Here is a 27,131-nt window from a genome sequence, read left to right as displayed (position 1 = left end):
GGACCTGCTAACTAAATTGGGTCAATGTGCTTTCCCAGAAATAACAGACTCCTGTGGGAGACATGCCCTGGCAATGGACAACTTTAAGGGAAAAGACCGTGGCTGGGTGGTGACGCCACAAGCCCAGGAGCTGGTTTTCATTTCCTGTCTATTTCAGTGGGAGTCACAACCCAATAGTCACACCCCCAAACAAGCAATTCAACCTGACGAATACAAATTAGTCCAAAACAAAGCAAAACAAAAATGTCTTTCTGACTTATCATGAACAACAACAAATTACACATAATAGTGCTTGCTATGGGCCAGGCACACTACTCTAAGTTCTTTAAATATGTTGAAGAAGTTGCTATTATTATCTCCACTTTACAAATGAGGAAACTGAGGCAAGGTGGTCTGTGCAAGACTACACTGGTGGTTTAAGAGAAGCCAGGCTTAGGCTGAGATCTTCTGCTTCCGGCCAACCTTTCAGCTTTGTTCCTTACATCTCCCTTCCCGAGTTTCCCTAACTCTCTGGGGTCCTTCAGTCAGGCAGAGGGCTCTGGGACCCATGGAGGGTGCTGCAGACTTGCAGGTGCAGTGCCTGGTCTAGACTAAGGGTGCAGGCTCTCCTCCTAAGACATGCCTGTGGGAAGCACAGCCCTGTCCCCTTTCATTCCAGAGCTCTGGGAAATTCCCAGAGTAAATAGGAGAAGAAAAAAAGAAAGAAGGAAGGAAGGAAAGGAAGGAGGGAAGGATAGTAGGGGGAAGAGAGGAAGGGAGAGAGAAAAGGAAGAAAGGAAAAGAAACTGCAAAAGAAAGAGAAAGAAAAACGTAAAATTAAGAGGCCAACAGATGAGATTTAAGAATCTGGTGAAAAGGAGACCCAGCAAATGCTCCTTTTTGCACCCCACTCCACCCCACCAGGAAAGAGAAGAATGGTGTAAAGAGGGGCTACTGAACTTTGAATATGAGGACCCATTGCTAATGCCTAAAACTTTGCTAGTAACTGTACTGAAGTGAGACCATTTGCACCCACGGACACACAGATACCTTATAATAACTGCTGCCTACACTCCAGCCCCAGCACCCAGCCACCACTGAGGGTGGGGAACACTCACTATGCCAGGGTTTCTAAAAGTTTCATCATGGGCTGCCTGAAGCTTGTTAAAAACAAGTATTTTGGGGACTCGCCTCTGACTTAAAGTTCTCAGGATGTGGGGCTTTTAAACCTACATTTAAATAACTCCCCGGGATCTGAAAATAATGTGTATTCCCTGGGGCATTAGCAGTAATGTGACAAGAAAGCAAAATGGCTTTTGACCTCAGGATTTTTAATATATTCACAGGCTGAGTTGAACTGATGGGGCCCTGAGATTCTTGCTTGGGGCATGCTGTGCACTGCTTTATCCTGTCGGTTCCCCAATGATCTTTTCTGACCTTGAAAGGACTTTTAAGCCCTTGACTTTGGGAAAGTTTCAACCAGGAATGTTTTTTCTTTACTTCAAAGTGAGCTGCAGCAGGGTGATTATTTCTGGCATGTGTCAAAATGATAAGAAGAGTTGAGGATGAGGGAAAGGACATGCTCCATAGGTGGTTCTGATGAAACAGGTAGTGTTTTGAAAATTCTTAACCTAAGCCACTTTATTGTCATAAAATCCAGGAATGTCTCATCATGAGAGCTAATGTCTGAAAATAAACCTTTCTAACCATGCTTTCAGAACCCAGGAAAGTGTGTGTGTGTGTGTGTGTGTGTGTGTGTGTGTGTGTGTGTGTGTGTGTGATATGTATCTTTTGTCAGAAGAATATACTTTGCAGGGGCTTCAGGGTCTAGGATTTACCCAAGAGCCACCCAGCCACCATGGTTTCCACCCCGTGCATGTATGCCTCTCTCACTCACATTTTTCCTCAACGGTAAAAAAGGTATGAGTTTGGAGATATTGTCTATGAGCAATCCCAGGTATCCAACATAGGTCTTAGTATGATTCTTTTTTTTGGTTGAGATTTGTTATGGTTTGACTTGTGTTCCCTAAAAAGGTATGTTAAGAACAACAAAGGAAAAAAAATAGATAAACTGGACTCCATCAAAATTAAAAACTTCTGTGCACCTAAGGACATTATCAAGAAAGTGAAAAGATGACCAACAGAACAGGAGAAATATTTGGAAAACATCTGTCTGATAAAAGTTTGGCAACCAGAATATAAAAAGAACTACAGGGCGGGCCGCGGTGGCTCAGCGGGCAAGAGTGCTTGCCTGCCATGCCGGAGGACCCCGGTTCGATTCCCGGCCCCAGCCCATGTAACAAACAAACAAACAAACAAAAAATAATAAAATAAAAAAATACTTTAAAAAAAAAAAAAAAAGAACTACAGCCCAAGAAGAGCAAAATAATAATAATAATAATAACAACTAAAAAATGGGTATATTACTTGAATAGACATTTCTCCAAGATATAAAATGGACATGAAAAGATGCTCAACATCATTAATCATTAGGGAAATGCAAATCAAAATCACAATGAGATACTGCCTCACACCCTAGAGACTGGCCACTAAAAAAAAATAATAAATTAAAAAAAATGGAAAATAGCAAGTGTTAGCAAGAATGTGGAGAAATAGGAATTCTCATACATTGTTGGTGGGAATGTAAAATACCGCAGTTGCTGTGGAAAGCAGTTTGGCAGTTCCTCAAAAAATTAAACATAGAATTACCATATGATCCAGCAATCCCACTTTTAAGTGTATACTGAAAAGGACTGAAAGCAGGGACTTGAACAGGTATTTGTATGCCAAGGTTATAGCAGCATTATATGCAATAGCCAAGAGATAGAAGCAACCCAAGAATCCATCAGCAGGTGAAAGGATAAATAAAATGTGGAATATTATTCAGTCATAAAAAGGACATGGGGCTACTGCCATCTTATGGCAAGAGCAGCAGCTACAAAGAGGACCAAAGTTACAAAGAATACCTGGTCTGCTCACCCAATACCTAAGGTGGCGACTGCAACAGTTATGAGAGCAGCAGGAGCTACTGCTACTCTAGGGGCCGTGGTCAGAATCCCATCCAGGATTTGGTTCAGTCTCCAACAGTCTGTAACAGTTTCTCAGTTGGAACTTGACAGCTTTGAGTAATACTGAATGGTTATTTTGGAAAATGAATTTGGTTATTCATTGAATCTCCAGCTTACCAGAATTTAAACATGGTGGTAGGAGCTCAAGTGTCTCTCTTGGAGTGTGCAGGGGAATCCTTGTTCTGCAACTTATGGAGAAGGAAGCTATCTTTAATAACATCCTAATATTAATATAAAGATATTAATATTAATTGATATCTGAACAAATTCAACGGAAACAAGAGCCAAGAATTGACATCATGAGACTAATCTAAATCCTTTCTCATAAAAGTCTATGGGAAAGCACTTATCTTTACAAATGTTGGGAAATCAATACTTTTAAAGCCAATCTTATGAGCTATCAAGAGTTAGCGTGATATTTCTGTTCTAATAAGAATAGACAATATTTTTAAATCCAAAAAGAACTTTATAATAACCATTCACTTTGTTATTAATGGACATGGTGAGGGTGCCATTTTGAATCTGTTGTGTACCTTAGAAAAGTCAACTTTAATCCTCATTCAGTGTTGCTGGGTGGAATCTTTTTGATTGTTTCCATGAAGATGTGACCCACCCAATTGTGAGTGGCAACTTTTGATTAGATGGTTTCCATGGGGATGTATCTCCACCCATTCAAGGTAGGTTGCTTACTGGAGCCCTTTAAGAGGAAACCATTTTGGAAAAGGTCTAGAACCATGAGAGCCCACACAGCCAGAGAGTTTTGGAGATGAAGAAGGAAAATGCCCCCAGGGGAGCTTCATGAAACAAAAAGCCTAAAGAGAAAGCTAACAGAGGTTGCCATGTTTGCCTTATGCCTTTCCAGTTGAGAGGGTAAATAATAGCAACTTTAAAAAAATGGAAAATAGCAAGTGTTAGCAAGAATGTGGAGAAATAGGAATGCTCATACATTGTTGGTGGGAATGTAAAATACCGCAGCTGCTGTGGAAAGCAGTTTGGCAGTTCCTCAAAAAAGTAAACATAGAATGACCATATGATCCAGCAATTCCACTTTTAGGTATATATCGAAAAGGACTGAAAACAGGGACTTGAACAGGTATTTGTATGCCAAGGTTATAGCAGCTTTTGAATGTCATTGGCCTTCTTGAACCAAGGTATCATTCCCTGGATGTTTTAGATTGGACATTTCTATAGTCTTGCTTTAATTTGGACATTTTCATAGCCTCAGAACATGTAAACTTGCAACTTAATAAATTCCCTTTTTAGAAAAAAAGGAATGAAGTTCTGATACATGTAACAACATGGATGAACTTTGAAGATATCAGGTTGAGTGAAATAAGCCAGACGCAAAGGGACACTTACATGAAATAGGTTGAACATGCAAACTCATAGAAACAGAAGGTAGAAAACAGGTTACCAGGGACAAGAGGGAAGGAGGGGGGAATGGGGAGTTAATGCAAATGGGTGTTGAGTTTCTGTTTAGGGGATGGGAAAGGGTGAGGGTAGGGCAATTTTGTGAGTGTGATTAATCTCACTGAATGGTATGATTGGGAGTGGTTGAGATGTGAAAATTTATGTTGTATGTATGTTTCCTCAATAAAAAAAAGAAAGATCAACTAAAGAGACAATGATAATTAAATGCAATACATAATCCTGGCCTGGAATATAGACTATAAGCTTTATATCAGTGTTAAATTTCTTGAACTTGATAACTGTATTTAAGGTGGTTACATAAATGAATATGCTTGTTCTTAGGAAAGTATTATGTGTTCAAGCATGATGTATACAATCTACTCTCAAATGTTTAGAAGATAGATAAGTAGACAGGTAGATAGATGGACAGATAGATGGAATGATAAGGCAAATAAATTCTTCCCTACAGGGTGCAGAGGGAGAATGATCCTGTTGAGACCTTGATTGCAGCCTTCAGGCCTCCAGAACTGTGCGACAATAAATTTCCATTGTTTTAAATCACCAAGTTTGTGGTATTAATAGAGCAGGCCCAGGAAATTAGGACAGGTGGGGAACATGATCTGGTGGAAGAATTGTGCTATCTTGGGTCAGCCCTCAGCAGGGTTGGGTGTGATATCAACAATTCATGATAAATGGTTGAGGCCCAACCTGTGAAAGGTATTGCAGAGAGTACAGAGGTGAGTAAGACCCCTATCCCCATGCTTGAGACATGCCCCATGTAGATGAAAGACAAAGCAAGTCCACACATGTTAGTGTAAGATGGACACCAAGAAATGGATAAAAGCCTCAGGCTCCTTCTCCCAAGCAGGTCAGGGATTTGAGATATGCCCCAGGTGTTTCCCATAAGACCAGCCCAGATGAAGCTTTATGACTTTTGGCAGGGCTTTCAGCCCCAAATAGCCATTCAGTGCATGTCATTTTCCTATTATAACTTCGATCTTCTAGGTCTTGGAAATTCTTCCTTTAACATGAATGCTTCTGATGGGGCCTTAAGTCATGATGAGCTACTATCTTAATATTTAGCTATGTCCTTAGGGTAGAGAGGAGGAAACTAATTGACAGTCTAGTGACTGTCAAAATCCACAAATCCCACCTGGGACGTGGCTTGGGATGGGTACTTGGGGGAGTTCAGGGTTGGGTTCAACTAGAGTGATGAAGGGGAAAAGGGGAATTAAAGATAAACTTTCTCTAATTCATCCTTCTGTTAGAGGCTGGTTCAGGCTATTCTTTGAGGTTACCCATCGATAACAAAGGATAGGCTTTAAATGAGATTAATATAGTCTTTTTTGTGAATTAAAAAATTAATTAGAGTATTTCACATCACAAGACCTATAATTTTGCCTTAATTTAGTAATTGCACTCTTAAAACTTTAACATGATGAAATAATTACGAATGCAGTTTTGAGTCATTTTCATTCTTTAACTCAACAATTATTTATTGAGCATGTACTATATGCCAGGTATTATTTTAGACTCTGGGATTATAGCAATAACTGAAGTAGGCAAAGTCCCTAACCCCATAAAGCTTGTGTTCTAGTGGGTGGAGACAGATAATAAACAAGGTTTCAGGGTTGTCAGTGATCACCATATTACCAAATCTCATGGGCAATTTTCAGTCCACATCTTATTAGACCTCTCAGATTCTTCCTTCTGGAAATCCTTTCTTCACTTAGTTTCTGGGATACCACATTCTGTGTTTCCCCTTACATTACTGCCTACCTTTCTCCATATCTTTTATTGGATCCTCCTTATCTTCTTGGCTTTAAATTGGTGGACCTGAGCTAAGTCTTCAAATATTTCTTCCCTTCCTCCCTCGACATCTCTATGCGGATGATCCAAATGTATATTTCCAGCCCTCCACAGTCCCCTGAATTCTAGTGCTTTATATTCAACTCCTTACTTGATGTCCAAAAGCTTCTTACTCTTAGCATTACCACCCAACTCAAACTCTTGACATTCTACCCTAGCCTACTCTTGAGTTTTTCTCTTCTCAGCTTCATTCTTCCAATTACTCAGAAAAACACTTTGGAATCATCTTGGCTTCCTTCTCTTATATTCCACACCTGATTTACCAGATTTAGCATTGTCCATAAAAATGAAAACTTGGAAATGATCCAATTGTTCAACAGTGGAAGGCTGGCTTAAATTATGATACAGGTAGCCATTAAAAGTGATGTTATAGGTTAATAGGTTCCTATTCAATGACATTTTTATTAAGGAAAATTTCAGACACATTCAATAATACAGAGCCTCCATACTGGATTATTTTTAAACAAATCCCCAACATGATTTTATTTAATATGTAAATTATATAATAACAAATGAGAAGGTTAAAAACAGATTATAAAGAAGTATGTAGAATATGATTTCATTCTTGTAAACTTTATATAGGTGCATAGGAGAAAGTCTGGCAGGAAATACAATAGCTCTCTCTGAATAGTGATATTACGAATGATTGTTGATATCTTCTTCTGTTTGTGTTTATTTTCCAAAATGAACATGTATTATATGGAGAAAAGATGATGGGGGCAGCAGAGGACGTTGATGGCAGACACTTCTTTTGTGAATTTGATTGCTTTAATTCAGGCTGGGTACTTCACATTGTGCAGGAAAAATGACCACTTCATGGAGGTGAGGACGAGGTCTGTCAGCCTCTGCTTTCTCCTTGGACGTGCTAGTCTGTATTTAGAAGTGGCTCTATTAGCCCTTAAGATTATAGCAGGGTTTCTCAACTTTGGCACTATTAACATTGTGGGGTAGATAATTCTTTTTGTGGAAGGATGTCCTGTGCATTATAGCAGCACCCCTGGTCTCTGCTTACTAGATGCCAGTAGCACCCCCTCCTGATACCCATTCCTCTAATATCTTCCCCACTTCTGGTGACTGTCAGTTTTTTAAAAATATTTTTATTGACAAATCTTCATACATACATTCCATACATGGTGTATAATCAATGCAATGGGTCACAACATCATCACATAGTGTGTCTGATCATTTTTTAGATCATTTGCATCATGCCAGAAAAAGAAACAAAAAGAAAAAAATCATTCACACTATACTCCTTAACCCTCTCATTGATTCGTTACCCACCTCATTGACCACTAGTATTTCAATCTACCCAATTAATTTTATCCTTTGTCACCCTTATTATTTATTTTTATCCCTATTTTTTTAGTCACCAGGGACAGCCAGTTTTAACAACAAAACATTCTTCAGATATCACTAAATCCACACCATCCCCTGTGCCCTAGTAAGCAAAATTTCCCCCAGTTGAGAATCACTGTAATACAGAATGTGCAAAAAAGTTGGAATGCATGTTGTCTAGGAGATTTGCAGCATAAATGTTCTGTTTCACTCATTTTGCTGAGTGAAACCTCGATGAGGATGTAATTTGTGATCTGATGAAAGTTGCTTTTGTGGTTTACTGACCTGCACGTTTAATTAACCAACGTATGACTCAGCAGTTAATGATTATCTACATTTTTGAAACATATCCAGAAACAACCAAGACAAAGTTCAACTCTATGAGAAAAGCAGAGGTCGTGAATGAAAGATTGCTTGTCAGCTACAACCCTGATGGGGAAGCCCTGCCTCCCAGCTTACCACCTGACCCATTTCATTATTCATGATCACCCATTACACAAGAAATATTGTATGGGAATTAAAAATGCGAGACTTCTTCATAGAACATTAATGATGCTACATGCATATAAACAATTCTCTTTTATTAGTTATAAACAGAGACAGTTGCAAAAGATAAGGCAAAAGGATATTTCAACATTGCATTTTATTTGGATTTTCTTCCACAATGGAAACATTTTACCCGAAGACCATAGAAATGAGATAAGGGAAAATATGAGGTCATCTGCCCGTTTTGCTTCAAAAGCGACACTGTTCTGGGTGGCCCCCCCCCCAAACCTCCATTCACCCACTCTCTACCCCTAGTCCAGGGTTTTATTAAATATCCCCATTTTAATAATATAGAACACTCTTCTTTCCCCCCTGGAGAATAACTCAATAGATGAGCAGAAGGTATAAATCAGTGGTATCAAGATCTTCAAAAGATTTCTTTAGTTTGTGGCAGTGTGTTAGTTGCACAGAAAATAAAACTAGCAGAGTCTACAATTAACATCACAGACCTGGGTTTATAAACCCAGTACAAATCATGTCTTAAATAGCATTACATAATTAGACAAAGTCAATAGAGTGCATTTGTGGAGTCTTGAGTCATAATGGTGGCTTCTTGAAATTGTTAGGTATTTCTAATTTCAGAGAATACTGTATATGATATTTATAAATCTAATACTTTCTTATATTTACCCACTTTGGAATCAATACTTACTTTTTAATAATAAAAATAATTTGTACTAATTGAGTTCCTTCTGTGGGCCAGGAACTGTTCTGGTATTGAACATATGATATAGTATACGATCTTTGTAATCCTGTCAGATACATAGGACAATTTATGTATGAGAAAACTGAGGTCGGAGAGGTTAAGTGCTTTGCCCAAAATCTCACAGCTCCTCAATGGCAGAGGCCAGATTTAAATATAACTCAAATCTGACACCATAGCTCCTGTCATTTAAATAATCACAGATTTGAGGTTTTCTCTCACAGTGTGTGAGAGGAAAATTGTACCTGTTTGGATTCTTTAAAACAGAGTCCACCTGCAATATCCTGGGGGAGGCGGGAGCCGTATCTAATAGGAAAAACAAAAGTCAATCACCACAACCCCAACATGTTAAGTGACATGAAGAGGAAGTTAAGTGACATAGAGAGGAACAGCCCAAGCACTTTGTATGGTGACAAAGAATAAATTGGGGCTTTCCTTAGCCAGGAAGAGATGAGGATTTCAAAGAGGAGATCCCTGTGGAAAATTCCCAAAATTCAAGGTGGGGGAGGGGAAGGGAGCTTCCTGTTTGGTTTCTCTTGTCCATGCTGCAGCATGTTTGGGGGGGAGAAAGGATAGCAGAAGCAGTTTCACATAATAGCCTGAAAAATGCAGGAATAAAGCATGAAAAAAATGTGGCCACAGCTAAAGAAAATAAACCCAAACCCAAATCTAAACCTCAAACCCAAACCCAAACAAGTTGTGGGAAAGCATGTTAATAACCGTTGAAAATGGAACAGCCAACACGGGGCTTCAGGCTCTGAGCGTTGAGTCTGATTAATTAAGGTCAAGGTGGTGATGGAAATACCAGCTGGGGAACATTTTGCAGAAAGATAAATTCGTCCCCCTGTATCTCTCCAAGACAGCAGGGAGGTGTGTGTTTGGAGTTAAATTAATTTGATTTACATCATGCCATGGTAACTTCTGTTCTCTCTCCCTGCTGTCAGATGTCTTAGCTGGCTTTTTCCTCTCCTTCTTCACCCCCACACATTTCATAACACGGAGAGAAAGCATGGATTGGCTTCAGGCAGAATTTAGAAATGGAATAACTCTAATTTAATTAATCTGCAGCCCTTCTTTCTACAGGGAGATAAGTTGTAAACCTGAGCATAAGTGCGATTTATTTTTATATTGTGCTTAACGGCACAAACTGCTTGACAAGCAGAATTTGTTCCTCATAGCAAAACCTGGCAGCTCACCTATCCTTCTATGTTTCTTCAACAATTCTAACATCAAAAAATGAAGTTAACAGCCCAAGCTCCCATTCGGAATGCGCTTTTCCCGGCCTTGCATCTTTCAACTCAGGCCTGGAGGCCGGAATGGAGGGAGGGTGCCTCCTCAGGGTCCCCCGAGGTGGGGCTCGGGTTCACGCTCAGTGGGGCCCCCGCCGCCGTGGGCCCCCGCCCTGCCCGCCGCCCCTCGCCCCTGCTGGCGGCCGGCCGCGCTCGGCTGGGCAGGATAAGGTTACGCCGAGGTTGCCTTGGACGGGAAGAAGGGAAGGGAGGCGGTTCCGAGTTCGCGCTCGGGCCCGCGGAGGAGTTCCCACAGTGTGCAGCCCCGGCCCGCGGGGTCACATCCCCGCTGCCGGCGGGCGCCGCACGGGGCTCTGAGCGAGCGCGGCCTCGGGGCCCAGCCCCGCCATGGCCCGGGAGAGGCCGCCGGGAAAGGGCTGCGGCACCCTGCGCCGATGTCTGCTCGGCGCCGCGCTGCTGTTCGGCCTGCGGCTCTGCGCCGAGCTGCGGCGCACCGGGGCCCGACCTCGCGCGGACAGCGCCCCTCCCGGCCCAGGCCCCGGTCCCCGGCCCCCCGGGCTGCACCTGCCGCCCGCGCCCGGCCCTCCACGCGGCGCCAGCAGGAGGCAGGTGACCTACGTGCGCAGCGGGCGCCGGGCGCCGCCGGGGAGCGGCGGGAGCGGGACGCAGGAGCCGGGCTGCTGCGGCCCACGCGGGCGCCCGCGCCGGAAGGTCAGTGGCAAGCCGCGCGGTCCCGGGACCAAGTCCAGAACCTCCTCCGCGCCCGCGCGGGAGTCCCGCTGGGACTTTCCGAAAAGTCTTCAGCCTCTTCTCTTACTCCCTGCGCTCTCTTAGGAGGCCTCACTGGGCGCCTCCTTCAGTGCCTGGAACGCTGAAGTAGGACTGAGTGGAGTTCATTCAACATTCAGCCAGGATCTGCTGAGCGTCCACCCGCTGCCAGGCCTTCTCCATGGCTCCGGGCATCCAGCAGTGAAGGAAACGGTCAAAGCCCTGCCCTCACGGAGCTGACATTTTAGTGGGCGGGGGGAAGGGTTTGAGTGTTAGTAGGGAAAGGTAACGAAAGGAGTTGTGATACCATTTATGTGCTATGCGTCTCCCAGTTTTCATGGCGAGGTCTGGACAGAGCGGGTGGGGATCCACTGTGAAGTCTTTTCCCATCACCTTCATAGCGGCCATGTCCATCCATCCGGTCCGGCCGGGTTTCCCTTGAACTGCACACCAGACGTTGTTGACAAGGGTAGCTGGCGCGGTGGGAAGTCGAGTCCCCAGTAATCGCCTAGTGGTAAGTTTATAGGATCCTCGAGTAATAACCTGGGTTTGCCTTACAATGCACCACAGTGTTGCTCTTCCTACGTCAATCAATTTCTTGCCTTACACCTCACTGAGTAGCAAGTTTTAACCTCTGACTTTTAAGCCTCCGACCTCCTTCCCTCCTTTCGGCGCTCAGTAAATACTTGGGAGTGAAAAGATTAAGAACTGCAAGTCTGAGCTTGTCCGGGCCTTAAGCCCATCATCTCCTGCTTCCAACCCCAACCACATCTTCTGATCTAACTTCTTGCTGTTTCTTGGCCCTTAATCTTTTCTCTCAAACATTTTCTCCCTGCCTCTTGGGGAGGGAGAAAACTCATGTTTTGACTCTGCTACCTTTAGCTTCCCAGCTCTAACCTACTTTTCCTGATCACACTCCATTTCTTCCACTGCTTTCCCTTCCCATTTCCCCTTCAAGACTTGCCTTCTGTCTTTCCACCCCAGGGTTGTTCCTTACTGGGCCATCAATGGTATCTTCCAGGATAAACTAAAAATACTTTATTTCACTCTCTGAAACCTTACTTCCTATGGTTAAGTCCTCATTTGCTCTTCCAAAGAAAGAGGTTGCTTCCTTCTCCAAGCTCCTGCACTTTCCATGAAAACATGTTATGCATCCAACACGCTTTTGCCAAGGGCTTACCAGGTACCAGATGTGAGTTAGACTAGTTCAAAGGCTAGTGGGGAGAAGGCATTCAGGCGGCACATCCAGTAATGCAACCAGCGCTGCAGTTGAGGTCTTGACCCTGCCTGGGGAGCAAGGAAGGCTGCCAAAGGAGGGACATTTGGCCTGGCACTTGATATTTCTCAAGAGTCCGGGTTCTTTTGTCCCACTGTGAATGTCCTCAAACGTGTTATCCCTGACACCTTAAACCCCATCCTGCACTTTCCTTTCACACTCACACACAACCTTCATTTTTCCTGCTGTCAGCGGGCCAAGAATTAGCCTTAAATCTTTGCTAATTAGAGCCTGCCCCACAAATGGAAAGGTTTGGCATGCACAGACTCAGAGAGTGACTGGAAGGGAAGTTCACATCTATTCCCGTTAGTGAACTGGATATGTGGGTGGCAGAGGTGGAGCTGGTGAGAAGTGGTTCGAAATACATACATATATATATATATATATATATATATATATATATATATAATTATTTTGTGTGTGTGTGGGCAGGCACCTGGAATTGTACCCAGGTCTCTGGCATGGCAGGCAAGAGCTCTGCCTGCTGAGCCACCGTGGCCTACCCAGTTCTACATATATTTTGAGGCGGGATAAAGGTGGAGCATTTTGTTGTTGTTGTTTTGCTTTTGTCTTTTTTTGGGGGGTGGGTGTGGGTGTAGGACTTTTTTTTAAGGTGGAAATCAGAAGTTTCTTTTACACCTGTTAAATTTAAGATACCCACTAGACATCCAGGTGGAAATGTCAAATAGGAAATTGGATATACGAATCAGAGGTTTGGAGGCAAGGTCCAGGCCAAAGGTACAGATTTGGGAAGTGTCAGTGTACATGTGGCATTAAAACCAAGAGACTGTATGAGCAAAACTACAGAGTGAGTGTGGCTCACAAAGATGAGAGATCCAAGTCTGAGCCCTGGGACTCAGTTTTGTTAAAATTAGATTAGGAAAAAGAAAAAAGGAAATATTTAGCATAGTGAAAGCACTCAATAATGATAGGTTGAATTTTCACTGATCCATCCCAGCTCTTTGACCTCAAGCCATCCCCCAAATACATTACGTTAGAACCTATTTCCATTCCTTTGGTTTATTTTTTATTTCTTTACCTACAAGTCCTCTCCTTCATTTCCTAAGATTCATGCCCTTTCCATCCTTGAACATTTGGGTTAAGGTTCATCACCTGGAAACTTTCCCAGCTCAATCCTGCTTGCATGCTGCTCTCTCCCCAGTTTGGGATACCAACAGAAATGCATTCTGATCTGTTAGTTGTTTTGCACAAGTTGCGCTTTGGTAATCATTTCAGATGAAATGATGTTTCATCTTCATGGTTGTTCTTGATGGGAAGGATTGTATTTACCATAGTGACCCTTATGGTAAATGCTTACTTGAGAGACACCAACATGTAAAAATATAAGAAGTTTACTATTTCAGCCTATTACGTGTAATGCAAAATGTCTTTGGTTATAAATATATAAAAAAAGCAGTTATTTGATTTATTGCTATTTTTTAAATGTTCGTTAAGTTTTTAGCCTCGAAAGGAAAAATTTTCCCTGGATGCCTTTCTCCCTAGCCGTCAATATATTTTCAGTATATGCATTCTGATTTAACCTAATTCCTGGGTAGTGAGGATTTTTAATGTTTCATTTTCCCGTTATTTCACAGTTGAATTAAAATGTTACTCAAAACTGAAAATACTAGTTATCTAATCTGTTCTCTCATTTCTGGGAATGCAGTTCAATGTCCCTTATCGGTCTGGGCACAAATCTTTTAGCTTCGCATCAAGACATGGTGAAATATAAGCTGAATGCACGGTTAAGTAATTAAAATAATTAAAGCTTGGAAATTATTTGTTGAACTCCTTGGGATCTTATTTTACTCAAATCTTGTTTATTAAACATAATGATAAACAATGTTATTTAGGTACGTGGGCACTTTGCCCTCGGCACCTACCAGATTGGTTGAAGGAGAAAAAGTTCCATTCTATTTTGAGGACAGCTTTCTGGGTGGATGAAACCTGCATGAAATAATTGGTTTGCTGAGTGTTTCTTGTCACAGTGCTCCTTTCGCAGGTGGTAGAGGCACAAAACTTCAGCAATTATATTGCCACTTTAATCACAGCTTATGCTCCTCTTAAAGAAAATAATCTGTTATAAAAAAGAGAAGCGAAGTATTGTCCTCATATGTTTTTCTTCCTTCTTTCCTCATCCCTTTCTTTCACTGAGCCACACAAGAACTAGCTCTGAATACTGAGTCCTCTTTCATATCAGGGGTTTTAATCAGAGCATTGTAAAATGAGGGCAAAAAATAGATGATGAATAAATAAATAATTTTAAAATCTTTTTTATTATGACTGTTGTAGAGCCTATATGTACACTTTTGTATATTACAGGTTTTAAGCATTCCATCGGAATTCTTAATTTCTGAAGTTTGCAGACTACACGTGCATAAAAATATCAGTATTTATTTTTTCTTTTCTTTCCTTTCTCTCTGCATGTTTCCATCTGTGTGTGTGAGGTTCCCCCCCCCCCTTTCTGAAATTAAATAGAAATGTACTACGAGTACAACGTCTGAAGTTCTTAGTGGGGAATTTATAGGGACTAAGATGTGGTCTCCCTGATTTATGCTTCTTTATGCAGCTTGGGGGTGGATGTACTATCCCCCACAGACTGGCAATTCACCTAAAAGACAGCTGCAGAATATAGGGTTTATTTGCACAGGAGAGGCATTCATACAAGAACCAAGCTTCCTGAGGAAATTTCTTCTCTCTTATCTGAGATATTTTATTTGACATTTAATCTGTTGCATAGAAAAGTGATTTCTGAGTCACTGAGCTACAGAAGCCAGCAATGTGCTGGCTTGATTTGTTAGCTACAGATCCTTTGGTACAAGGTGTCAAAAAAAGAGAAAAAGCTGTTTTCTCTTCTCTTGCAAAACCATATGGCGAAATTTGTTTTTTTCTTCCTTGCTTCTTCTCTTCCTCTTAGTTTTAATTCTGTGATTGTCATCAAGAAGAAAGAGGAAAAATGGCATAGCATGTCCCCTGCCATAGCCGACTGCTTTAAGGGTTCTTATTCTTTACAGAATACTTGAAGGTAGGTTTGAATTGCATGTAAAATGTGGCCCAGAAGTGCTTTCCAGCTCCTTAAGGTTTTGTGTGTGTACTGCACTCCCCTTCTTCGGGGAATAACATTAATCAATCCTCTCACACTGTCCTTAGGAGGCAAAGCTTTTTCATTTTAAACAAAGTCTTTGAGAGTAATTGAATGAGCTCCAGTATATGTGGGTGTGAAGTCGCAGTTGCTTCGTTTCACAAAGAAAAGCAGGTTTTTATGAAAACTTTGATGTGCTTTAGATGGGGAATTTGCACCCCTTCCAAATCCTGCAGTTCCTCAGAGAGACTTCTGCTGGCAAAGGAACTGCTAATGGGGGCTCCATTGTTTCGCAACAATTGGTGGTTAAGATTTTAGTTTTTTGGTGTATAATTTGTCCAGTCCGTTTCCCCAAGAAAAAGAATGCCTTATCAGATTTCTGAAATAGAACTGAATGTCCTTTTTTAGTCTGTAGTTAAAGTGGAGACTGTCAAAGGGTGGTAGGCATTTGAGTTTTTCCATCTGTGCTCTGACACCTTTGAAGTCCTTGTGCTTATGAGTTTGGCTCTTTATCCCGTGATTCATAGAAAGTAGCAGGAGTGCACTTCATTTACCATGAGAAAGACACTAAGGCAGAGATCTGCCAAGTGCTTATAAGCTTCGTTGTAAAAAGCAATCCTTGGGCCTTCTAGAAACTTCCTACTGGTTCCTGTAGAGTTTCTTGCTAGAAGAGGGTGGGAAAATCTACTGTTCGAGAAGCATTGTTATCCTGCTCAAGTGATTGAAAGAAAATTGAGATTTCTGAACCTTACGATCTGAGACCATATGTAATTTAAACTAACAGCAAGCTGGGTTGCTAGCTGATATCTCAGAAGGTAAATTTGGCTTGCAGATGGTTTGTTTGACCACACAGTGCTTTAAGAAGTATTTGAATATAAATATCTTCAGATGGGACATAGAGTGACCAGTGGGTTCCAGCTCACCCCTCTCCCGGTTTATATCACCGAACTGATCTCTGAAGGCATTTGAGGTTGCAACCCCTGAACCAAGTGTTATCAAATTAGCTATTGTTTGTCCTATAAAATGGTAAGCAAGGTTGATGCTGCTAAATTCGATGGCAGCATGGTATATAAATGCTCAGGGAAGCTGAAGTTCCTTTTAAATCATTCCTGCTAAAGAAAACTGAGTTCCCTGAGGCTAAGGCTGGAGACTGGGGAGGGTAAGATTGTAGGGGAACAGACTTAGTTCTTACAACGTTGTAAAGAAGAAAAATGGACTCTAGCGTAGCTTAAATTAAAAAGGGAAGAAAAAGAATGACAGAAATGTATTGAGAACACTTGGGGATTTCTCACTGAATTGAAGGAAGAGTTAAACGACCCTGTATGGAGGAGATGGGGGTGGGGGGTGGGGAGATAAGGCCCGTGGAAATCTCAGCTTTCTGAGCTCCTCCTCCTTCTTTCTCTCCAGTGTTACCATTAAGGTGACTCACCCCTCTGGATTCCTGGTCTCTCACCCCAAATTTTAAATTCCCTGGAGAGAGAATTCAGTGGGCCAATGTGGGTCACATATTCAATCTGTCTCAACCAGCTTCAGCCCCAAATACAACCCGTGTCCTCCCTCCCTGTCCTGGAAGCCATTCTTAAGAGAAAGGGGAAACTTAGAGAACTTGCGGTTACCACAGGGAGGAAACGCTAAGTCCTTGGCACTCCTTGATGGTTGAGTATGACTGTTGTGCTGCTCTTTTGCCCTTAGGTTTTTGTTTGTCTCATATTTTATTCTAGTCCATTTCAGGGATCTTGGATCTGAGCACTCGAAATTGAGTGTAGGTTTTTTTTTTTTACCATAATCCCACAGCCCACCATCTAGAAACTGGAATTAGTTATGGATTCAGATGTTTATCTATGCTGTATGTGAATATAGGTATCTTTCTTGTTTTTTGGTTAACTAGTTCTCTATATGAATGTATTCTTATAGATAATGCTGTTGCCAGGTAGTTTGGGCAATGAGTTGGCACCTTGTGCTTACTTGTGATATATATATATATATATATATATATATATATATATTTTAATTCATTGGGTATATGCACACAAGCTCTATGTATATGGCTCTGACTTGTCCCTATTATACATTATAACAGATGTAGTGGATATTTATTATTCTCTTTGGCCACACCTTTGGATATCCTTTCTGTGTTTGAGGGTTTCTTCACCTTCTTAAGGAATAATATAAAAAATAATTTTCCCAGTTTTCCTGGCACATAGGGCTGCAGCCGTGTGACCTAGGCTTCCCCAGTCAGATACATCAGCATGAGATTTTTGGATGGCACCATAGAGATACAGAGAAGGAAGTGGGATGATGTTTTCGTGGATGCGTCCTGTGCCCACGGTGACAAAATGAGCCGCGGGGGCTGTACCCTGCCGTGGGGCAGTGCAGTTGATACCAGCTATGTGTCCAGACACTTCCAGGCTTCTCTGGTCCGCCTTGAGACTCTGTAAGTGAATATACCCATGAGTCAATTCCCTTTCTGCTTAACTAGCTGGAGTGACTTCTGTTGTTTACAAGTAAGAACCTTGACAGATCAGTGAATTAGAACTGGCGGTTCAGAAGGTTATGACTGTAACTCTCCCTCTTTAATTTTCCTTAGGTTCTGTTTAATTCAGATTTTGGAGCATGATGGTTGAGGTCCAAGTGAACTATGGTCTGAGGGACCTTTCTTTGACAGGATAATAACATTTAGCTTCAGATACTAAATTACACAAATTTCCTAACACCCTTAGAGACAGCATGCTCTTTTTCACAGCCCCATTTGTCTGGGGGTATCAGACAGGAGGGCCCAGTTAATAGTGCAGTCACAAACAATCCTCGAATCTCTGGGCTCCTATAACAAAGATTTATTTCTTGTTCATGCTGGGTGTCCACTGCGGGATGCCAGGAAACGGGGGGCGGGGGCCGTGCTCTGTATCCTCATCATCCTTCCCCTGACCCCAGGCTGGCAGTGCAGCCACCATCCGGGAACACTGCCATCTCCTCGGCACAGGGGTTGAGGACTCTGGAGGGTCTTGAAGGGCATTAAATGTCCTGGCCTGGGAGTGACACCCGTCTCTCCTGCTCACAGCGGTCAGTGCTGGTGGCCCCGCCTGGCCCATTGCAGGAGACCAGAGTGCAGTCGTGCCAGGAGCCCAAGAGTCAGAAAGCTGGAATGCCTGGCAAATAGCACCTGCTGCCGCCAGAATTGTCTGCACCAAAACAGATGCCATCTCTAGGTCAGGGTTCATATTTGCCGATTTGAATGCCTCGCCAAATCTGCACATTTGACAGTATTTAATAAAGCATGGGAGGCAGTTTTTAGGAGACTGAAATCTAAAACAAAGCAGACATCAGAGTTTAGCAGAAGAGTGAAAGAAAACAAGACTTGATTTACATCTTATAAACAGTGCCATGGCTTGTTCTGGAGATTGTTAAATGCAATGTTTCTTGCTGACATTGTTTATATTAGCTGCTTTGCACAGAGCAGGGATGGAATGATGGTCTGCTGGCCTTTTTTTCTGGGGGCAAGGGAAGATAATTTATTTAAATAAATAAAGCCATCAGTGTAAATGAGCCAAAGGCCTCTGGTGAGATGAATAAAAGTCCATTTCTAAATCCATCTTCGTGGCAATCACTTAGTCATTTTTAGTTGGAGCTAGTTGAAAGATTTCCAAATGTGTTTTCAGAATCGACCCACACATCAGCGGTAGTGTTCGAGTTGCATAGTGCTTGCTGTTGTATACGAGATGACAGCAAGTACTTTTAGTTTATTTTTCATTTACTTTGAGTGGAGCCCCACAAATCACTTACAAATCCTACGTGAGTTCTGAGTGGTGAGGCTGGGAAAGGAGGCCTCCTCAATTCAGCAGTTTTGGAAGTAGAATTTGGGAGAAGTCAGGGAGATAGTACATGAGCTCCTTGGAGAGAAAATACTTCATTAAAACCATGCCTCACCTATATGATGGACTTACGTTTTTATACTTGAAGTCAGAAGATGAAATTCTGCTCCCCTACTTACTGGATGGCATACACTCTCTGAACTTAATTTCCTTCTCTGTAAAGAATTAGTAGTACTTAAATCCCAGGGTTGTTGCAAACTTTAAATGAAGCTTGTAGATGAAAGCACCTACCATGTGTCTGGAATGTGGAAGTGGTTCAGTGAATGAAGGTTGCGCCAATTCAACTTTGTATTACCAGTAGACACTGGGATGTCAAGAGGAGTAGGACTGTGTGGGAATGGTTTCTTTTATTCTTAAAATTTTATGCATACAGTATACCTAGGAATCAAAGGAGCAGGAATATTTTTTAAAAATCAACTGCAAGCAGGGCGGCACGATGGTGGCTCAGTGGGAGAATTCTTGCCTGCCATGCCAAAGACCCAGGTTCAATTCCTGGTGCCTGCCCATGCAAAAAATAAATAAATAAAAATAAAATCAACTGCTAGTGGAGTAGTAAAAAACATTCTTAAATACAGGTTGGTAATAGTAAATTTTTGTTAGCATTACCATTGCAAATTATTCCTCATGTAACTCATTTATTATAAAATTGTTAAGATTCACTATTCACATTGCCTTTTCCCCTAAAAACTAAATATATATATATTTATATATATTAAATAAATAATATATATATATATATATTAAAATAATCTTTTATAGTACATTAACTAATTTTGCTCTGTGTACTTATGTTTCCAAGGTTTTGGAATATAATTTCCCTCAAAAGAAATTTAAAAATCTATTAACAGGGGTTCAAGGGTGGTTCAGTGGTAGAATTCCTGACCCTAAGTGGGGGATCCAGGTTCAATTCCCGGCCTGTGCACTTCCCCTCGCCCCCCAAAAATCAACAAATGGTGCTGCATTGACGGGATAGTCACATGGAAAAATAATGAAATGTGATCCCCACCATACAGCATTCAAAAAACAATCTATTAACAGTACCACTACAATTCATTTTATTGCTTCTTAGGTCAAGGAAGGCTTTTCGTTCAGTTAGTGTAATCTTGAGTTAAAGGGTTAATTGCTAAGTTGCTTTTCTGGATCTATTATCCACATTCCAGTCAATTAAGTGTTTGCTATTATACTTGATACTTTATATGCATTTTATTTATTTATTTTTAAACTGTGAAATATATATACAATAAAGCAATAAATTTCAAAGCCCACAGCAGCAAGTAGTTATAGAACAGATTTCAGGGTTTGGTATGGGTTACAGTTTCATAATTTTAGGTGTTTCCTTCTAGCTGCTCCAAGACACTGGAGACTAAAAGAAATATTAATATACTGACTCAGCAGTCATACTCTGCTCTAGTTTGCAAGCTGCCAGAATGTGATATATCAGAAACAGAATGGCTTTTATAGGGGGAATTTATTAAGTGACAAATGTAAAGTTTTAAGACCATGAAAATGTCCAAATTAAAGCAAGTCTATAAAAATGTCCAAATTAAGGCACCAACAAGTGGTTACCTTCACTCAAGAAAGGGCGATGAAATTCAGGGTTTCTCTTTCAACTGGAAAGGCACATGGTGAGCATGGCAACCTCTACTAGCTTTCTCTCCAGGCTTCTTATTTCATGAAGCGTCCCTGGGTTGTATTCCTTCTTCATCTGCAAAGGTCTCTGGCTACGTGGGCTCTGCGGCTCTGAAGCTTTTTCCAAAATGTTTCCTCTTTTAAAGGATTCCAGTAAACTAATCAAGAGCCCCCTGGAATGGGTGGGGTCACATCTCCCTCAATGAAAGGTTAATACCTACAATTGGGAGTGTCATATCTCCGTGGAGATAATCTAATCAAGCCCCCAACCTACCGTGCTGAATAGGAATTAAAAGAAACAGCTGCCTCCACAAGATGGATCAGGATTAAAACATGACTGTTCTAGGGCACATAATCCTTTCAAGCCAACACATGCTCATTTGTTAAATCCTATCATCTCTGTTATAATTCCACTTTCTCCTCTGAACTTTCTCCCAATCTTTAGAGCTATTTGGGCTATGCCCCTTCTAACTTTTTCATGTTGGAAAGGGTTGTCGATAATATGGATGGGAAATGGAACTAATTAATGTTGTGGAGAGGCTGGCCCTGCTGGGTTTCAGGATTTATCTGACCTAGGAACCCATCTGGAGCTTGTAGGTTTCTGGAAAGTTTTCACAGTGCATGGAACATTTATGGAATCTCAGATAGAGCCTCAGGTGTTCTTTAGAGTTGGCAGGAATAGTTTTGGTTGAAGTTTGGCAAACCATAGTAAATAGCAATATTTAGCTGAAGCTTGCATGAGAGTGGCATCCAGAATGGCCTCTTAACTCTATTTGAACTCTCTCAGTCACTGGTACCTTATTTTATTACAATTCCATTCCCCCTTTTGGTAAGAAAGGCATTGTCAATCCCACTGTTCCAGGGTCAGACTCATCCCTGGGAGTCATATCCCATATTGCCAGGGAGACTTTCACCCCTGGATATCATATCCCATGTAGGGGGAGGTAATGATTTTACTTGCACTGTTAGACTTAGAGAGAGAGGCCACATCTGAACAACAAAAGATGCCCTCTGGAAATAACTCTTTGGCATAACTATAGGTAGCCTTAGTTTCTCTGCTACAGAAATAAGCTTCACAAGAGCAAGTCTCAAGATCAAGGGATTGGTCTATTGACTTGGGAGTCCCTAATGTTTGAGAAAGTACCAGTGGTTTCCCTGGTGGTAGAGTTCAATAGTTCCATATTTTTTTTCTCCCATCCTGCAAGGGACTTTGCCAATACTTTTAAATCATCTGCTCAAGCTGGAGGGAAGTACCTGAAAATGTAGAGCTGTGTTCCAGTAGCCAAGTTTCTTGAAGATGATTGTATAATGATATAGTTTGCACAATGTGACTGTGTAATTGTGAAAACCTTGTGTCTGATGCTCCTTTTTTCTATGGTATGGACAGATGAGTAAAACATATGGATTAAAAATAAATAATAGGGGAACAAATGTTAAAATAAATATACTAGACTGAAATGCTAGTGATCAATGAAAGGTAGTGATAAAGGGTATAGAAAAAAATAGGGAAACAAAGGCTAAAATATATTGGGTAGATGGAAATGCTAGCAATCAATGAGAGGGAGGGGTAAGGGGTATGGATGTATGAGGTTTTTTTTCTTTTTATTTCTTTTTCTGAATTGATGCAAATGTTCTAAGAAATGATCATGGTGATGAATATACAACTATGTGATGATATTGTGAGTTATTGATTATATACCAAGAATGGAATGATCATATGGTAAGAAAAAAAAATTATCTGCTCAACATACTCTGGGATGTATCCCGGCATTACATTAAGCTCTATGGAATTACACACCCTCATTCCCATTCTGGGCCCCATGTGTTTGGGTTGTTTAAATGATCTATCCAGACAGGTTAAGTTCGATTATGTGCTAGAGAAAATTTAGATTTTGAACAAAATAATCCTCTCTTCCTTTGGTCTCATAGGGTAGATGAAGTTCTAAAATGCAAACAATGTCCTCCTTACCCCTGTATTCTGATTTGCCTTAGTCCCCACCTTATTGGTTTCATTCTGATCTCTAATTGAAGCCTGATCTCTTTTTCAGTTTCTTTACCAGTTATTGTACGTGGCAATGCTGACTTTCAGACCTGTAGAACTCCTACTCTGGGTCCAAAGTTCCAGGGAAATACCAGGTTATACGTATACGGCATAGCCTTTCAAAATCTAGAAATGACAATTACAGCTCCGGACTAAATGTGACTGCTGTAAGAGCTTACAATCTGGGCCCCGATTTTTTTATAAGTATTTTCTAAATGAGACCATTCAATATTGGTCTTTTATTTCTGGCTTATTTTGTATCACATAATATTCCCGAGGTTCATTCACCTCCTTGCATGCCTCATGGCTTCATTCCAATCTGTAGCAGCACAATATTCGAACATATGTATACACCATGGTTTGCCTTTCTACTTCTCAGGCAGTGTATCCTTCAGCCACCTCCATCCATTGGACATCATATATAATGTCCAGAGTCAACAGTTCATGTCTCACATTGTTCTAGTTTGCTAGCTGCCGGAATGCAATATACCAGAAATGGAATGACTTTTAAAAGGGGGAATTTAATAAGTTGCTAGTTTGCAGTTCTAAGGCCAAGAAATGTCCCAATTACAAGTCTATAGAAATGTCCGATCAAAGGCATCCAGGGAAAGATACCTTGGTTCAAGAAAGCCAATGAAGTTCAAGGTTTCTCTCTCAAGTGGGAAGGCACATGGCGAACACAGTCAGAGTTTCTCTCTCATCAGGAAGGGCACATGGCAGACATGGTCAGGGTTCCTCTCTCATCTGAAAGGACACATGGCAAACACATCATCGGCTAGCTTCTTCTCCTGGCTTCTTGTTTCGTGAAGCTCCCTGGGAGGCGTTTTCCTTCTTCATCTCCAAAGGTCACTGGCAGGTGGACTCTGCTTCTCATGACTTTATCATTCTGCTCTGCTCTCTCTGAATCTTTCTTTCTCCAAAGTGTTTCCTCTTTTATAGGACTCCAGAAACTTATCAAGACCCACCCGAATGGGTGGAGACATGTCGTTACCTAATCCATTTTAACAACCACTCTTGATTAAACGCACCTCCAGAGAGATGATCTGATTACAGTTTCAAGCATGCAGTATTGAATAGGGATTATTCTGCCTTTATGAAATGGGATTTAGATTAAAACATGGCTTTTCTAGGGGACATATATGCTTTCAAACCAGCACATACATTATCCTCATTTAGTTGTATAATCATCAACACTCTCAATTTTAGGCAATTTTCATTACTCCCAAGAGAAAAATAACCGATAAACATGTCCTCACCGAATAGAAAATGCAAACCTCCCCTAAATTCTTGCCCTCCCCAGACCCCAATTATTAATCTCTGGTGTTGCTGTGTGTGGTAGTTAGATTCATTTGTCAGCTTGGCCAGGTGGAGGCACCTAGTTCTGTTCCTGTGGACAGGAGCCAATGGTACGTGAACCTCATCTGTTGCTAATTACATCTGCAGTTGGCTAGGAGGCGTGCCTGCTGCAATGAATGACATTTGACTTAATTGGCTGGTGCTTAAATGAGAGAGCTCAACATAGCACAGCCCAAGCAGCTCAGCATACCTAATCTCAGCACTCGCAGCTCAGCCCAGGTCCTTTGAGAGGACGAAAGAAATCACCCCGGGGAACGTTGTTGGAACCCAAAGGCCTGGAGAGAAGGCCAGCAGAGACCATTCTGTGCCTTCCCATGTAAGAAAGAACCTCAGTAGAAAGTTGGCTGGCTTTCCTCTGAAGAACTAACAAAATAAATCCCATTTTATTAAAAGCCAATCCATCTCTAGTGTGTTGCATTCCGGCAGCTAGCAAACTAGAACAGATTTGGTACCGGAGAGTGGGGTGCTGCTGCGGTTTGCAAATACTAGATATGTTGGACGGTTTTTTTGGATGGCTAAGGGGAAGATTTTGGAGGAACTGTGAAGAGAATGATGGAGAAGTCCTGGAGTGTTAGAACAGACTGTTGGTATAAACGGAACCAATGCCAATCTGGACAAAGGGGGACACAGAAGGACAAATTGGAGTTTGCAGAGTGAGAACCATGGACACTCAGGTCTGAAGCCAAGAAACCTCGGCCAGGAGAGTGGTCCCACCCATATATATGGAGAGGGTGAGTTTGCCCTGAGGGCAGAGGATGAGTCTCCTCTCTTGTTGCAGTGGAAGAGTTGTGCAGCCTCAGGCCTTGGAAAAGGTGTAGCATGCTCCTTGGGGAACTGGGGAGAGCCTGGCTGCCACCATATGGAGGGGTTGAGCGTGTGCCCTGGAAATGTCAGAGAGCCCAGGTGTGGCCGCGATGCCTGGAGAGAGTGGAGCCAAGAAAAACGTGGTCTCCTCAATGTTCCCCGAGGTTGATTTGGAAAGAGGTGGGCCACCGCATAGGCCCTTGGAAGGGGTGGGACTGCCACTTTCTAAAGCCGAAGGATAAGTGACTTTCAGACTTTGAAATTCCATGGCACTTACCCTGCAGGTTTTACATCTGTGTTTCTTCCAATTTCTCCCTATGGAAATGAAAACCTGTATCCTGTGAATATCCTCCTTTGCATATTGGCACCAGACAATTTGTTTTGAGATTCACAGTTCCGCAGCCAGAAGAGAATTTTTTTTGCACCTTAATATTGTTTAAGGTGATGCATGTAGTTGCCAAGTTGACAAGGGGTGGACATGTGGTAGTTAGATTCAGTTGTCAACTTGGCCAGGTGAAGGCATCTAGTTCTGTTCCTTCAGACAGGAGCCAATGGTACGTGTAACTCATCTGTTGCTAATTACATCTGCAGTCGGCTAGGAGGTATGCCTGCTGCAATGAATGACATTTGACTTAATTGGCTGGTGCTTAAATGAGAGAGCTCAACATAGCACAGCCCAAGCAGCTCAGCATACCTAATCTCAGCACTTGCAGCTCAACCCAGGCCCTTGGTGAGGAAGAGAGAAATCACCCCAGGGAACGCTGTTGGAACCCAGAGGCCTGGAGAGTAGACCAGCAGAGACCATCCTGTGCCTTCCCACATAAGAAAGAACCTCAGTAGAAAGTTGGCTGGCTTTCCTCTGAAGACCTAACAAAATAAATCCCGTTTTATTAAAAGCCAATCTGTTTCTGGTATGTTGCATTCAGCAGCTAGCAATCTAGAACACTGTGGTACTGCTGATGTCTTCCTGTTAAATATAGCCCTAAGCATGTAATAGTAGCTTTCCCCCTATTCCCTGATATTATTTACTCTTTGTACAAGATTCATACCTTTGAAGTAGTTCATTCAAGAACTTATCTGTATCTGTAGTGTTAATCAGTGGGATACATGGCTCTATACAACCCCTTTCAATCATGTTCACCTTCAATATTTCAATATTACTTACAGACCCACTAGTGAACTGCCTTCACTTTTATCTGTCCCCTAACATTTAAGTTCAGCCTCACTAGCTAACTGTTCCCCCATCTCTAGGTTCCGTGTATTGCTAGGTCCCCTATATTCAGTATTACATGCTTTTGAGTTTACCTTTACTAAGGTCATAAAAGCGAAATCATACCATTTCTGTCCTTTTGTGTCTGGCTTATTTCACTCAGCATCATGTCCTCAAGGTTCATCTGTGTTGTCTTATGCTTCAGGGTATAAGGTAAGGGTTCTTTTTCATTTGTTTGGCTATTGATATCTAGTTCTCTCATGCCCATTTATTGAAAAGATTGTTTTGTCCAAGTTCAATGGATTTGGAGTCTTGTCGAAGATCAGTTTACCATAGATTTGGTGGTCTATTTCTGCATTCTTGATTCAATTCCATTGGTCAATATTTCTGTCTTTGTGCCAGTACCATGCTGTTTTGACCACTGTGGCCTTATAATAAGTTTTAAAATCAGAAAGTGTTTCTCCTCCCACTTCATTCTTTTTTTTTTTTTAAAGGATATTTTTAGTTATTTGAAGTCTCTTTCCCTTCTAAATGAATTAAATAACTAGATTTCCCAAGTAGGTTGTTGGAATTTTTATTAATATTGTGCTGAATCTGTAGATCAATTTATGTAGAATTGACATCTTAACTACATTTAACTTTTCTATGCATGAGCAGGGCATGTGTTTCTACCCATTTAGATCTTCTTTGATATCTTTTAGCAATGTTATGTAGTTTCAGTGTACAGGTTGTTAACATCCCTAGTAAAGTTTATTCCTACATACCTGATTTTTTGAATGGAAATTTCCCTTAATTGTCTCCTCAGTTATGTCATTGCTTGTGTATAAAAATGTTACTGATTTTTGCATATTAATCTTCTACCCTGCCAGTTTGCTGAATTTGTTCATTTGCTCAAGAAGCTTTGTCATAGATTTCTCAGGATTTTCCAAGAATAGT

The 27,131-nt window shown here is 41.5% G+C and overlaps 1 protein-coding gene across 3 annotated transcripts in view; it reads left to right on the top strand.

Moving 5' to 3' along the window:
- Window positions 1-10,547: 10,547 nt before the first annotated feature.
- The window catches only part of METTL24 (methyltransferase like 24), a 133,638-nt gene continuing 117,054 nt past the window's right edge, over window positions 10,548-27,131 (top strand). For 2 of the 3 annotated variants that reach the window (XM_077162650.1, XM_077162649.1), the window contains exon 1: window positions 10,887-11,442. Coding sequence is in view for 1 of the 3 variants with exons in the window: in XM_077162647.1 (XP_077018762.1) it covers window positions 10,548-10,871 (324 nt within the window). In the remaining 2 variants the exon portion in view is untranslated. The other variant, XM_077162647.1, reaches the window with a different exon arrangement.

The sequence above is a fragment of the Tamandua tetradactyla genome, chromosome 5 (assembly GCF_023851605.1).
Source record: "Tamandua tetradactyla isolate mTamTet1 chromosome 5, mTamTet1.pri, whole genome shotgun sequence".
Taxonomy (NCBI): domain Eukaryota; kingdom Metazoa; phylum Chordata; class Mammalia; order Pilosa; family Myrmecophagidae; genus Tamandua; species Tamandua tetradactyla.
This window is presented reverse-complemented; position numbering and strand designations above follow the sequence as displayed.